Consider the following 15,096-nt stretch of genomic DNA (forward strand, 5'->3'; position numbering starts at 1 on the left):
GAGGAACATAACTAGGGTGAGTGGTATGTGGGAGTGGTTGCCTTGTGCCAAGAGTTCAGATGCTCCTGGAAGGCCTACCTGCTGCCAAGTACCAGTGCTGTCAGTGTCTGAGGTGCCGGAAATTTAACTATCAGGATTTCCTCATTGGGCCTCTGTTTACTGTGTTACTCCTCTAAGGCATGCATACACCTGAGAGAACTACTACATCAAACTATTTTGTGTTACAGCATTGATGGTTCAGTAGATTTCCTCCAACAGGGAGGCTGTGTTATATAAAGGCAGCTTTATGGAAAACTTTATTCATTTCACAATCTGCGGTAATGATGGTCACATCCTTTGAATAACTCTCTTCTTTTGCCATTTGTTTTAAGTGATGTTTTTCAGTCATTTGCTTTTTTCCCCTGCAGGGGATTACTGAAAATTTCCTAGTGAGAGTCAATGACAAAAGAAACCCCTCTTGCCCCTCAAGTGAACATGTGGTGAGGACTGAAGGAGAGATCAGTGTTGAAGGGGAAGAAAGGACTTGGCAGAATTTCCGGGGAGCAAGATTGCCATGGTTCCTACAAACCTCTTAGAAAGGATTGGGCGTGGGAGCGAGGAGAGGTCCAAACTGTTTTCTGGAACGTCACTGTAATGAAATGAATTGTGTCCCCCCTCAAGTTCATATGTTGAAGCCTTAACCTCCAGTACCTTAGAATGTAACTGCATTTGGAGATAGGGCCTTTAAAGAGGTAATTAAGTTGAAATGAGGCTGTTGATATGGACCCTAATCCAACCTGACTGGTGTTCTTATAAGAAGTGGAGATTAGCACGGACAGAGAGCCGCCAGGGATGTGCACACACAGAGAAATGGCCGTGTGAGGACACAGCAAGGAGGTAGCCATCTGCAGGTCAAGGAGAGAGGCCTCAGAAGAAACCAGCCCTGCTGACACCTTGACCTTGGACTTCCAGCCTCCAGAACTGTGAGAGAGTAAAATTCTGTTGTTTAAGCCACTCAGTATATGTCACTTTGTTATGACCGACTAATACAGTGTATGGCAAACTAATACTTTTTTCCTCCCGTGTCTTTCCAACTCTTTCCTGGGGTGAGGGTAAGAAAAAAATAAGCCCTTTGAACAAAGTATTTAAAATATACCAGAAAAAAAATTTTTTTTAAATGTTCATATCCTTTATTTATTTGAACAAAGTATTTAAAATATACCAGAAAAAAAAATTTTTTTAAATGTTCATATCCTTTATTTATTTATTTAGGCTACACCATGCGGCTTGTAGGATCTTAGTTCTGCAACCAGGGATTGAATGTGGGTCCTCGGCAGTGAAAGCACAGAGTCCTAACCACTGGACTGCCAGGGAGTTCCCAGAAAAATGTTTTTAAATACCTCTGTATAAGGCATTCCACTCTTCCCACCAAACCCAACACAGCATTGACATAGTTAGGTTCTCCATTTGCAAATTGTGCCTACCCAGCCTCTCCACTCTGGACCTCAAGTTTGCTGATGCAGGGCTGATGTAGGAGGCTGGAGGGAGGTGGTCTAGGTGGAATAGACAGAGGCAAGGTAGGAGAGAGAAAAGAGAGGGTTGCAATTTTAAGATCCCCGTCAACCAGCCAGGTACATCGATTCTAGAAGCACACTGAGTTCTGGTTTAACTAACTGGAAAAGAACAGATGCTTTTGAAGATTCAATAGAAAACTTTCTTATTACTTAAGCCTTAGATGTCTTAAAAATATGGATATGGTTCTTAACAGTTTCTGGGCACCTAGCCAAAGACGATAAAAAATACTTGTATTAAGGAATATAGCAGCATACTCCTATGAAAGAATAGAAGGTATCAAGGGATTTGTACTACTTGGAGTATATTATATTGAAAAGAAAGTGCTCCAAGGGGTTCAACTAACAAATATGGGGAAATGGCTCTTAGAGTATGATGTGAAAGCTTACTGAGGCCAATTGAACACTGATATCTTGCTTAGGTTCCCTCTAGAAAAATCGGAACCTATAAGTACTAATAGGAAAAGAAACCAATTTCTTAAATATTAAAACACAGGCATTATCAACATTATTATTATTACTATTATTACTTAAATAGGTTCTTTCTGAGAGGAATAAAATGCACTTAAACACTTTATTGTGAACTAAATATAAGTGAATAAATTTCTTTAATTCAGCGAGATAATATGGCGATTATTCCGAAAGAGTACAATTAGGATAATGGTCTAAGGAGACATGATTAATTGGACTGTTAATTTTTCTGTGGCAGTTTCAATAAAAAGGCCCTATTTTTAATTTCCTGTTGTTCCTTAGAATGCAGTGTTACTCCTAACAGAGATACTCTTAGCTATGGACAAACAGGCTGCTTAGAGGCAATTTCCAAAATACGATGCAATCTTCCCAGGGAAGATATCTACAAAAGGATGAATTACTTCTGTATAATCAACCTCATTGTGATTTTTTTTTTCACCCTCTTCCACTAATTTTGATTCTCTAATAATTTCCCATGGCTGAAATGGCAAAGCTCGTTAAACGAAAATAGGAATTTTCGAGAGAAACGTGACAGCTTACCTCATTTAGTGAGTGATACTGTTCATAGTAGGAGGAGGAGGCCCGGGGGCTGATGCTGTCATTGGAAGTCTGCTGCCGGATAAGATCTTCCACATTTTCCAACAAGACCCTGGGTTATGAAACAGGGCATGAGCTGGTTGCCAAAGAGGGCTCTGATTTTCCTGCATGGCCCATTGCAGGCACAACAGGTGAGCAAGGGGGAAAAGTCACTAAGAAATCTAACAAGCACAAGGTGAAAACACCGCCAGCTAACATTATGATGAGCTGAAATACACAAGCCCTCTGGGTAGAGCCTCATGGGCATTGGAGGGATAGTGGCTCCTATGGGGTATGTTTTCAGGGCCTCCAAAATCTCACCCCTTCTCCAACATTATGAACATTTCTTGACTGTGACTCATTAGTGTGTTTTATGTGAACATACAGGTTAATGGACAATGTTCTTCAATCCAGAGGAACAATGTATTATTCTGTTTTCAGTTAAGGACCGAGGAGAAGCAGAAAGCCTTCTCTTTTTATTTTTCCCTGTGAGTCACTGACCTACACCAGATGCATGTATAGGTATATATAAGCATGTATAGGTTCTGCATGGCCAAAGTTGGTCAAATCTCTAGAGAAATAAGAGCACAGGAACAGGGAAGGTACAGAAAGGTGATCTCATTTAATTTCTCTTGCAAAGGATCACACAGTTAACTAGGCACAAACATCTTAATTAAGACAGCCTGAAGCCATTCTGTTACCTGGGATGAACAATTGAAAGTTAGCTGTCATTCTAATAAAGCTTTCTTTACTTTTACTTAGGTCAGGGGGTAAAAGCCAAGCCTTTGACATCAGAAAGGTCTGAGTATGACTCCTAGCTCTGCCACGTTCCAGCTAGCTGACCTTGAGAAATTCCTTTGAAAAATTTTTTTCATACACACAATGAGGATAGTATTTACCTCACAGGATTAAATAAGGATTAAATGATACAATGTATAGAAAGGCTCAGCACCTTTCCAGGAAGGCAGAAAACACCAATAACATATTATTAATAATAATCATAGTGTATTATCCAAAGGTTGCCCATTGATACACAGAAGAAAGCACGGCCTCCAGGAAGTGACAGGGCAGCAGAGGGACACTGGCGCTTGGGCAATGGATACAGAAAGGAGATGTGGACAGGAGACTCCAAAAGGAAGAAGGCATGGACTCTGAACAGAAATCATACCTAATGCAAATTTTAGTTTAGGGCCAGACATTCCAGAATGTTCACTGACCTTGTGAAGGAAGCAAAATCTCCTTCAGTAGCTGCTTTTTCAAGAGACACCACAAAGCCTACTAAAGTGAATGACAGTTTTGCTCCCCGAGTCCAGGAACAGGGTAGAGGAACTATAAGAAGGAAGCAACTGGGAGGAATGGTAAGAGCCTCCTCAGATCGTTGAGTCTCACAGTGCTTTGCAGATAAGGGACCAAGGTCATGAGAGGTAAACCACTTGTCCAGGGTCACAGAGCTAGCCCCTTGGGCTTCATCACCAATCCGTTCCAGAGATTTCCATGTTGCCATGTTTAATGTAAATATTTTTTCCAGGAAGCAACGACACCATCCACTAGTAAAATGCATCATAGGTGCTTAGAATAGCTGCTCAGTAAATATGGAATCATGCCTCTACCTGAACGGAATTCTGCTCTCATTTAAATGGGCTTTCACGTTGCTTACATCAGACGCATTCACAAAAAAATGGACTTCTTTGCTCTTCGTGATAAATTCAGCTGTCACTGGCTGCCAGAGGACAATCTGCAGTTTCAAGGGGGAAAATTGATAAAAACAAAGACAGTTTTTCACACCATTCTCGTCTGTAGCTAAAGCCATAAAAGGTTTTTTATAAGGGAAATAAAAAAGACATTCCTGGTGACTGGTCCCCATTTACACATGTGGTAATGTAAGCATTTATTTTACAGGGGGCTAGTTTTATTCTTTTCTGTAACCCCAGTAGCTAAAGAGGGCCTGGAACTTACTAGGTACTCAATAAATATTTGGCAAGGCAATGAACTAATGAATGAATTCATGAATGAATATATTTATGGCCCAACTGTAGAACTGGATGTGTATGTCACATGTTTAAAGAGAAATGAAAGTTTGTCTAGAAAGTTGATGAAATGTTGCTTTTCTTTAATAAAAATTCCATATCCTTGACACTATTATGCCTTTTCTTTAATCTAATTGCCTTTGGGAAATGTCTTCCCATACATAATATTTACATTTTTTTTTCTATTTTACTGAGCTTTTTTAAAGCACTTTCACACGCATTGCCTTTGATCATTATAACAACATTTTGCCATAAACCAAGCAGGTGTTATTATTTTCATTGTTCAGATGAAGAAATTAAGGCTCGATGCTAAGTCGCCTAAAATCACACACCAAGAAGTGGCAGAACCAGATCTAAGTCCTGAATCTCAGATGCTTCCTCTGGCAGTAGTTCGTCTGTCCACGGTGTGGTGGCTGTGAGGATGCGCTGGGCAGCTCTTCTGTTGGGAGGGGCTTAGTTCACTAACCTTCCCCACCGTTGTCCCTCTTGATTCCCCCCTGCCTTCTCCAGGGCTGCAGCCAGCCAGTGACAGAGCACTGCGGGTGTATTATTGCAGCCCCGTTCCTGCTAGATTATGGTCTCCTCTTACAGATGTCTTTGGCTTAAGGACTTATCATGGTCCAGGCAAACCTTCACTGGGACTGCCCTGTGGTCTAGAGGTTGTCCACACACAACCCTCCTTTCTGCACACATGTCAGAGCTGCTTGATGGTCTGGGGGGTACTCCCTGCCACCTCCAGCTCCCTCCTCTTCATCCTTCACAAGCAGCCCCCATAACAAGTCTCACACATCTCTAATATAGTTGTGACCTCTGCTTCTCACAGAGCCCTAACCCAACAACCATGGAGCCATCAATATTCTATCAGGATATTTTGTAATGTATCAGTTTTCTATTTTCTGGGGAGTTGAGTCCCAGGCATGAAAATTTTAATAAATTTTCCTTTGTATTTTTGATGCTTACACCTTGGCTAAGTATTATTGCTTTTTAAACAAAGATCTATTGGATTTCTGTTACTGTAGCATCTTTGTAAGTACCCCCCCCCTTTTTTTTGGTGCTGAAACCCAGGAATGAACCAGTAAGTTCACACTTTCAATGCCTAGGTACTGTCATGTAATTTGCTGAAAAGCCAATAGCATAAATGAAGAAAGTTTGATTTAGGGAAGCAGTAAAATCATGTGATTATGGGAAGGAGGAGAAGGGTACAAGGAGAGGGGTTTATACCAGCTGTATATAAGTCAGACGACATATAGGAGAGAACATGGTACACCAGACTTGTATAAAATATAAACAATAAGAAGATAAATGAGGGAGAAGTTACCTCGTATGTTGTAGTAGTATTCTGCAGAATTTGAACTTGCCTGGAGGTTCTAGGAAGAGCAGATAAAACCTGGCCACTGGGGGAAAAAATAAAACAGGAGTTTGACCTTAAACAAAAAGTGAAAATAAGATAAATTATATTGGGAGGGGCTCCTAGGAAACTGTAAAAAGGAAACAAAATGTTGAAAGAAAAGAGGATCTCACCACAGATTTTAAAATAACCTTAGATTTTGCTTCCAGTCAAGATGGAGAAACAGGGACCAAGTTTACCCTCCTGCTTGAAACAAATAAAACACTGGACAATGTATGTAAAATAATGTCACTCAAGAAATTGAATATCTGTAATATGACGAAACACTGTATCCTGGATTGGGTCTTGGAACAGAATCGTGGAAAAACTGGTGTCATCTATAGAAAGCCTGCAGTTTTGTTAAGAGTAGTGTACCAATGTTGGTTCCTTAGTTTTGATAAATATACCATGATAATATAAAATGCTAACAATGGGTGAAACTGGGTGCACGGTATAGAGAAACTCTCTGTAATATCTTTGCAACCTTTCTGTAAATCTAAAAATACTTCAAATAAAATTTTATTTAAAAAATAAAACAAAATCATGTACTGAGAACTCCAGAAGCACAAAAGTTTATGATAATTTCTGCTTGTCATTATGAGCAAAGGCTTCATGGAAGAGGTAACTGGGTAAGTAAGCAGTGTAATGGCAGACTGGCAGGAGACAAAAGGGCATTGTTGGGGAAACGGAAAGTTGTTTATTTTTGCCAAGTGTAGGATTTAGGTATTTAGGGCAAGAGAAGAATGGTAGCCAAACAGAAGTGAGTTTGGAAACTTATGTTAGTTCTCCCCTAGAGAAGTTTTCCAATGCATGCTGAGAAATTTGGCCTTTATCTAGCAGGCAATTAGGAGTTAAGAAAGTCACATCATTTGACTTGTGATTTACAAGAATAATTTTGATGCCAGCGTGGAGGATGGTTTATTTTGGAAAGCCTGATCAAAAGATTCTAAACTCTGGAAATAAGCCTATGGAGACTTGATTATCAAAAAAGAGAAAGAGGAGCTCCCAGAAACAATAGATTCAGAGATTTGGTGCCAATCATTGGTACAGTTAAGTGTAAACTATTCAACTAGTGATAAATGACATATGTCCAAGGATATGTATCACAAGATGATTCATAGTAACAATAACTGGGAACCACATAAGCGCTTATCAGTAACAGAATTGTTGAATGTTGGTGATGTCTCCACATTCTAGAATGTTTTGTAGCCATTATAAAGAAAGAGTTAGTTAAAATAGTTAACTTGGGGGAGATTTATGTGAGGCATTAAGAGAAAGAAGCAAGAAGTGAGTGGAGAATTGTAAGAAATATTATCCCATTTTTGTAAAAAAATAAGTTAGAAAGAAAAAGGAAACTTATAAGTGTTAAAAGCAGGAGAAAAGAGCTTCATCCATGAGAGAGCAGACAGCAGAAGCAAGAAGAACTACAATCCTGCAGCCTGTGGAACAAAAACCACATTCACAGAAAGATAGATAAGATGAAAAAGCAGAGGGCTATGGACCAGAGGGAGGAACAAGATAAAACCCCAGAAAAACAACTAAATGAAGTGGAGATAGGCAACCTTCCAGAAAAAGAATTCAGAATAATGATAGGGAAGATGATCCAGGACCTCAGAAAAAGAATGGAGGCAAAGATCGAGGAGATGCAAGAAATGTTTAACAAAGACCTAGAAGAATTAAAGAACAAACAAACAGAGATGAACAATACAATAACTGAAACAAAAAATACACTAGAAGGAATCAATAGCAGAATAACTGAGGAAGAAGAACGGATAAGTGACCTGGAGGACAGAGTGGTGGACTTCATTGCTGTGGAACAGAATAAAGAAAAAAGAATGAAAAGAAATGAAGACAGCCTAAGAGACCTCTGGGACAACATTAAATGCAACAACATTCGTATTATAGGGGTCCCAGAAGGAGAAGAGAGAGAGAAGGGACCCGAGAAAACATTTGAAGAGATTATAGTTGAAAACTTCCCTAATATGGGAACGGAAATAACCACCCAAGTCCAGGAAGCGCAGAGAGTCCCATACAGGATAAACCCAAGGAGAAACACTGAGACACATAGTAATCAAATTGGCAAAAACTAAAGACAAAGAAAAATTATTGAAAGCAGCAAGGGAAAAATGACAAATAACATACTAGGGAACTCCCATAACGTTAACAGCTGATTTCTCAGCAGAAACTCTACAAGCCAGAAAGGAGTGGCATGATATACTTAAAGTGACGAAAGGGAAGAACCTACAACCAAGATTACTCGACCCAGCAAGAATCTCACTCAGATTCGATGGAGAAATCAAAAGCTTTACAGACAAGCAAAAGCTAAGACAATTCAGCACCACCAAACCAGCTCTACAACAAATGCTAAAGGAACTTCTCTAAGTGGGAAACACAAGAGAAGATAAGGACATACAAAAACAAACCCAAAACAATTAAGAAAATGGTAATAGGAACATACATATTGATAATTACCTTAAACGTGAATGGATTAAATGCTCCAACCAAAAGACACAGGCTTGTTGAATGGATACAAAAACAAGACCCATCTATATGTTGTCTACAAGAGACCCACTTCAGACCTAGGGACACATACAGACTGAAAGTGAGGGGATGGAAAAAGATATTCCATGCAAATGGAAATCAAAAGAAAGCTGGAGTAGCAATAATCATATCAGATAAAATAGACTTTAAAATAAAGAATGTTACAAGAGACAAGGAAGGACACTGCTTAATGATCAAGGGATCAATCCAAGAAGAAGATACAACAATGGTAAATATATATGCATCCAACATAGGAGCAACTCAATACATAAGGCAAATGCTAACAGCCATAAAAGGGGAAATCAACAGTAATACAATCATAGTAGGGGACTTTAACACCCCACTTACACCAGTGGACAGATCATCCAAACAGAAAATAAACAAGGAAACACAAGCTTTAAATGACACAATAGACCAGATAGATTTAATTGACATTTATAGGACATTCCATCCCAAAACAGAAGATTACACTTTCTTCTCAAGTACACATGGAATATTCTCCAGGATAGATCACATCTTCGGTCACAAATCAAGCCTCAGAAAATTCAAGAAAATTGAAATTGTATCAAGCATCTTTTCTGACCACAACACTACGAGGTTAGAAATCAATTACAGGAAAAACTGTATAAAACACAAATACATGGAGGCTAAACAGTGTGCTACTAAATAACCAAGAGTTCACTGAAGAAATCAAAGAAGAAGTTTACAAATACATAGAAACAAATGACAATGAAAACACGATGACCCAAAACCTATGGGACACAGCAAAAGCAGTTCTAAGAGGGAAGTTTATAGCAATTCAATCTCACCTCAAGAAACAAGAAAAATCTCAAATAAACAATCTACCCTACACTTGAAACAACTAGAGAAAGAAGAACAAAGAAAACCCAAAGTCAGTAGAAGGAAAGAAATCATAAAGATCAGAGCAGGGGCTTCCCTGGTGGTGCAGTGGCTGAGAGTCCGCCTGCCGATGCAGGGGACACGGGTTCGTGCCCCAGTCTGGGAAGATCCCACATGCCACAGAGCGGCTGGGCCCATGAGCCATGGCCGCTGAGCCTGCGTGTCCGGAGCCTGTTGCTCCGCAACGGGAGAGGCCACAACAGTGAGAGGCCCGCGTACTGAAAAAAAAAGATCAGAGCAGAAATAAATGAAATAGAAACAAAGAAAACAATAGCAAAGATCAATAAAACTAAAAGCTGCTTCTTTGAGAAGATAAACAAAATTGATAAACCCTTAGCCAGACTCATGAAGAAAAAAAGGGAGAGGATGTAACTCAATAAAATTAGAAATGAAAAATGAGAAATCACAACTGACACGCAGAAATACAAAGGATTATGAGACTACTACAAACAACTATATGCCAATAAAATGGACAACCGTGAAGAAATGGACAAATTCTTGGAAAGGTACTATTTTCCAAGACTGAACCATGAAGAATTAGAGAATATAAACAGACTTAACATAAGTAACAAAACTGAAACCATAATTAAAAATTTTCCAACAAACAAAAGTCCAGGACCAGATGGCTTCACAGGCAAATTCTATCAAACATTTAGAGAAGAGCTAACACCGATCGCTCTCAAATTCTTCCAGAAAATTGCTGAGGGAGAAACACTCCAAAATTCATTCTATGAAGCCACCATCACCCTGATACCAAAACCAGAAAAAGATATCACAAAAAAAGAAAATCATAGACCAATATCACTGATGAACAGAGATGCAAAAATCCTGAACAAAATACTAGCAAACAGAATCCAACAACACATTAAAAGGATCATACACCATGATCAAGTGGGATTTATCCCAGGGATGCAAGGATTCTTCAATATACGTAATATACGCAAATCAATGCACACTAACAAATTAAGGAGTAAAAACCATATGATCACCTCAATAGATGCAGAAAAAGCTTTTGAGAAAATTCAACACCAACTTATGATAAAAACTCTCCAGAAAATGGATATAGAGGGAACCTCCCTCAACATAATAAGGCCATATATGACAAACCCGCAGCAAGCATCATACTCAATGGTGAAAAACTGAAAGCGTTTCCACTAGGATCAGGAACAAGACAAGGATGTCCACTGTCACCCCTCTTGCTCAACATAGTTTTGGAAGTCCTAGCCACAGCCACAAAGGAGGCAAGAACATACAATGGAGAAAAGACAGCCTCTTCAATAAGTGGTGCTGGGAAAACTGGACAGCTACATGTAAAAGAATGAAATTAGAACACTACTTAATACCATACACAAAAGTAAACTCCAAAGGGATTAAATAAAGCCTTAAACGTAAGACCAGACAGTATAAAACTTTTAGAGGAAAACATAGGAATAACACTCTTTGACATAAAGGGCAGCAAGATCTTTTTTGACCCACCTCCTAGAGTAACAGAAATAAAAGCAAAAATAAACAAATGGGACTTAATTAAATCTAAAACCTTCTGTACAGCAAAGGAAACAAGACAAAAAGACAGCCCTCAGAATGGGAGAAAGTATTTGCAAATGAAACAACAGACAAAGGATTAATCTCCAAAATATACAAACAGCTCATGGAGCTCAATATCAAATAAACAAACAACCCAGTTAAAAACTGGGCAGAAGACCTAAATAGACATTTCAGCAAGGAAGACATACAGATGGCCAAGAGGCACATGAAAAGATGCTCAACATCACTAATTATTACAGAAATGTAAATCAAAACTACAATGAGGTATCACCTACACCAGTCAGAATGGCCATTATCAAAAAAGCTAGAAACAATAAATGCTGGAAAGGGTGTGGTGAAAAGGGAACCCTCCTGCACTGTTGGTGGGAATGTAAATTGATACAACCACTATGGAGAACAGTATGGAGGTTCCTTAAAAACCTAAAAATAGAACTACCATATGACCCAGCAATCCCACTACTGGGCATATACCCTGAGAAAACCATAATTCAAAAAGAGTCATGTACCACAATGTTCACTGCAGCACTATTTACAATAGCCAGGACATGGAAGCAACCTAAGTGTCCATCAACAGATGAATTGATAAAGAAGATGTGGCACACATATACAGTGGAATATTACTCAGCCATAAAAAGAAACGAAATTGAGTTATTTGTAGTCAGGTGGATGGACCTAGAGTCTGTCATACAGAGGGAAGTAAGTCAGAAAGAGAAAAACAAATACCATATGCTAACGCATATATATGGAATCTAAAAAGAAAAAAATGGTACTGATAAACCTAGTGGCAGGGCATAGAGGTAGGCATAGAGAATGGACTTGATGACATGGGGTGGGAGGGCGAAGCTGGCGCGCAATGAGAGTAGCATCGACACGTATACACTACGGAATGTAAAATAGTTGGCTGGTGGGAAGCAGCAGCACAGCACAGGGAGATCGGCTCGGTACTTTGCGATGACCTAGAGGGGTGGGATAGGGAGGATGGGCGGGAGGCTCAAGAGGGAGGGGATATGGGGACAAGTGTACGCATATGGCTGATTCGCTTTGTTGTGCAACAGAAACTAACACGGTATTGTGAAGCAATTATACTCCAATAAAGATCTATTTTTAAAAAAAAGGATAATCAACAAGGACCTGCTGTATAGCACAGGGAGCTCTGCTCAATATTATGTACCAACCTAAATGGGAAAAGAATTTGAAAAAGAATAGATGTGTGTATATGTATAACTGAATCACTTTGCTGTACACCTGAAACTAACACAGCATTGCTAATCAATTATACTCCAATATAAAATAAAAAGTTAAAAAAAAATAGAGGCTGAATTTCAATTTCGCATAAAGGAAATTTTGTGTTGACTAGAAGATAAGATGCTTGGGTGTTTTTCATATGTATTAGAAGACAAGAAAGTAACAAAGTTAGTCAACAGAAGGGGAAAGAAAATGTAAAGGTAAAAAATGTGTTATCTAAATGGGTCTCTTTCTTAAGGAGAAAAAAAAATTAAGGAAATGTAAATTAGGAAATGTGGAGGAGTAAAATTATGGGGATATAAATTTACCATAAAATATATTAATATGTCCAAGTTCAAACTGTGGTGAGCTGGACTCTTCCTATCTCAAGTTTGACAAAAGTGCCAACACAACAGAATCAAATAATGAGATGGGGTCAGTCAGAGGCTATGAAACCCAGGCATAGAAACTGGTTTTAACCACACAGGCTAGTTGGGTTTTATCAACAGGTTGCTGCAAAGGCCCACAACAAAACCAGACTGAACCAGCGAGATCCTAGATAGAGGGCAAAATAGGCTAAAGGTCACCGCTTTCCTGAACTTGATTTATCTCTGTGTTTGTTTCAAAAGTACCTGGTGTTCGGCAGAGATGTTTTGCAGCTGTACTTTGAGAGATACACAACGGTCAACCGTCCCGAACCGGCTCTGACTTGACCACAGGAACACACCTACGTAGATGAAACCTGGAGGTGTCAGAGAATGCGCTTTGCTTCATCACCATGCTTATATCTCCGCCCTAAGAGGGGATTTGTACTCTGCTGGCACAGTTTGTGCCGTGTGCAAAGGAGCATGGAAGACTGCGCATGCCTGGCTGCCCCTGGAAGTCTCCGCCCCCTTCCTCGAGCCCAGATGACCTCTGTGCCTCCTAACCCTTAAAGTTCCCTTACTGCCCTCCCTTCTGGGAGAAGGTGCCTTTAGAGCTCGAGCTCCCCTTCTCCATTCTCTGGCCATTGAGTAAAAGCCTGTCTTGCTTGCACCAAACAGTTTCATCATTGGCAGCACAAACCTGAGCCGGAAGGAGCTCCCTGACCCAGCCAGGGGGGCTTCGGTTCAGCCGGGGCCCCAAGAGGGGGGGCTTCACATCTCATTTGGTAACAAGATCACCTTATGTAGGGCTTACCATTTTTTCAAATAAGTTTCCTGGCTCCGTGCCCCCTTAAGTCAGAGAGAGGATGTGAAAAGCGGTCAGAGGGGAGACAGGGGGAGAATTTGTGAGTATATTTCTTTGCATCAAATTGTTGCGATTCTGTGAATCCCCACTCTCCCAAAGGGGATGAAGTTTGGGGATGTTACTTCCTTCAACTCAGCCTAGTGGGGGGGAGGATGGGTGAGTCTAAGCATGTTCCCTCAAGTTTAACTGACACAAGCACCGGTGCCTGACTTGCTTCTGAGAAAGCTAAACCTGCATGGGCTGGCCTCCAGTTGACTAGATTAGCCATTAATATCAGAAGAAAAGGCACTTCATGTTATGTATTCGTTATGGCTCAGATGCCGTCCAATAGCGCCACCTAAAGGGGTGGAGAGCTCACAGCAGCAAGAACCTGGAGGTGAAGGCAAAATTCTTAGAATGAAAGATGGAGTCACAAGTGGCTACCTAGAAACAGCTGCCTCTATCCTGGTCTGCAGAATTTCTGAGCAAGGGAATCTCAGAAATCTCTAAGAACTTAAAACCCAAGAAAAGGACTAATGAGAAAAGGAGTCAGGTGTGTGTGTGTGTGTGGAGAGGGGTGAGGAGTTGTTTTCCTACAAAGATTGAGATATTTGAATAATGCCTTGGTTGGAGTAGACATTCTAGTGTCTGAATTGAGGTTTGCATTTCAACATGACTCAAGGACTACCAATTACTTAAGAGTGGGCTAAAAAGCCATAGAATTTTCTAACTTTCCATGCAAGGGCGGGGAAAGATTACTCTGTCACATAGAATATACTGGGGCAATGGGAGATGAAAAATAAAGGTGTGGGGTATTTTTGTTTGTTTGTTTTACTTTTTATTGGAGTAAAGTTGATTTACAATGTTGTGTTAGTTTCAGGTGTACAGGAAAGTGAATCAGTTATATATATACATATATCCACTCTTTTTTAGATTCTTTTTCCATATAGGTCATTACAGAGTATTGAGTAGACTTCCTTGTGCTATACAGTAGGTCCTTATTAGTTATCTATTTTATATATAGTAGTGTGTATATGGCAATCCCAATTTACCAATTTATCCCTCCCCCCTTCCCCCCCACCATAAGTTTGTTTTCTGTATCTGTATCTATTTCTGTTTTGTAAAGATGTGTTTTGATGATGACTCTGAAGGGATACAGTTACAGATGTAACCAATAACCATTTAGGAAAAAAAAAAGCTTGCACCAAAAATAAAGTTAAAAATACAAGCACAGTGAGATAACAGGTCACTTTACACAAAAAGTAAAACGAGGCTCAAGGAGGGCTCAAATTGTTCAAGACTGCATGACTCATAAGTAGCAGACCTAAGGTTTCAACTCAACTCTCCAGCTCCTGAGCTTTTAATACCTAGGCAACATTTCCTCTGCTGCTTCCCCTCTAAGGATATGATTATGGTCCTCAAGGTCTGTTCCCTGCTGTGGTTTACAGGGATGAGTCACACTCGCCATAGCTCTGAAAGATGATTTTTGAATTTAAAAAGCTGGTGAGATGGCTCTGAACAATGGAATATAGCCCAAGGCTGCAGTTTTGTTTTATGCATTACAGCATTTTAAAGCCACTAGTGCCCTGTTCTCTAAGATGAAAGTAATATATCAGTAGGAGCTAAGTCAAAGAGAACAAGCTGGTCTCCAGGTGGCAGACAGTAT

At 39.8% G+C, this 15,096-nt stretch overlaps 1 protein-coding gene across 1 annotated transcript in view; it reads right to left on the minus strand.

Annotated features, from left to right (window-relative positions):
- The window catches only part of CPB2 (carboxypeptidase B2), a 40,101-nt gene that overhangs the window by 21,906 nt on the left and 3,099 nt on the right, over positions 1-15,096 (minus strand). The window contains exons 2-4 of the mRNA XM_029210479.1: positions 5,943-6,018; positions 4,208-4,332; positions 2,562-2,670 (exon numbers count right to left, since the gene is read on the minus strand). Of these exons, the coding sequence (XP_029066312.1) occupies positions 2,562-2,670; positions 4,208-4,332; positions 5,943-6,018 (310 nt within the window). The remainder of the gene's footprint in view (positions 1-2,561; positions 2,671-4,207; positions 4,333-5,942; positions 6,019-15,096) is intronic.

The sequence above is a fragment of the Monodon monoceros genome, unplaced genomic scaffold, assembly GCF_005190385.1.
Source record: "Monodon monoceros isolate NGI ecotype Baffin Bay Population unplaced genomic scaffold, NGI_Narwhal_1 Super_Scaffold_8, whole genome shotgun sequence".
Lineage (NCBI taxonomy): Eukaryota > Metazoa > Chordata > Mammalia > Artiodactyla > Monodontidae > Monodon > Monodon monoceros.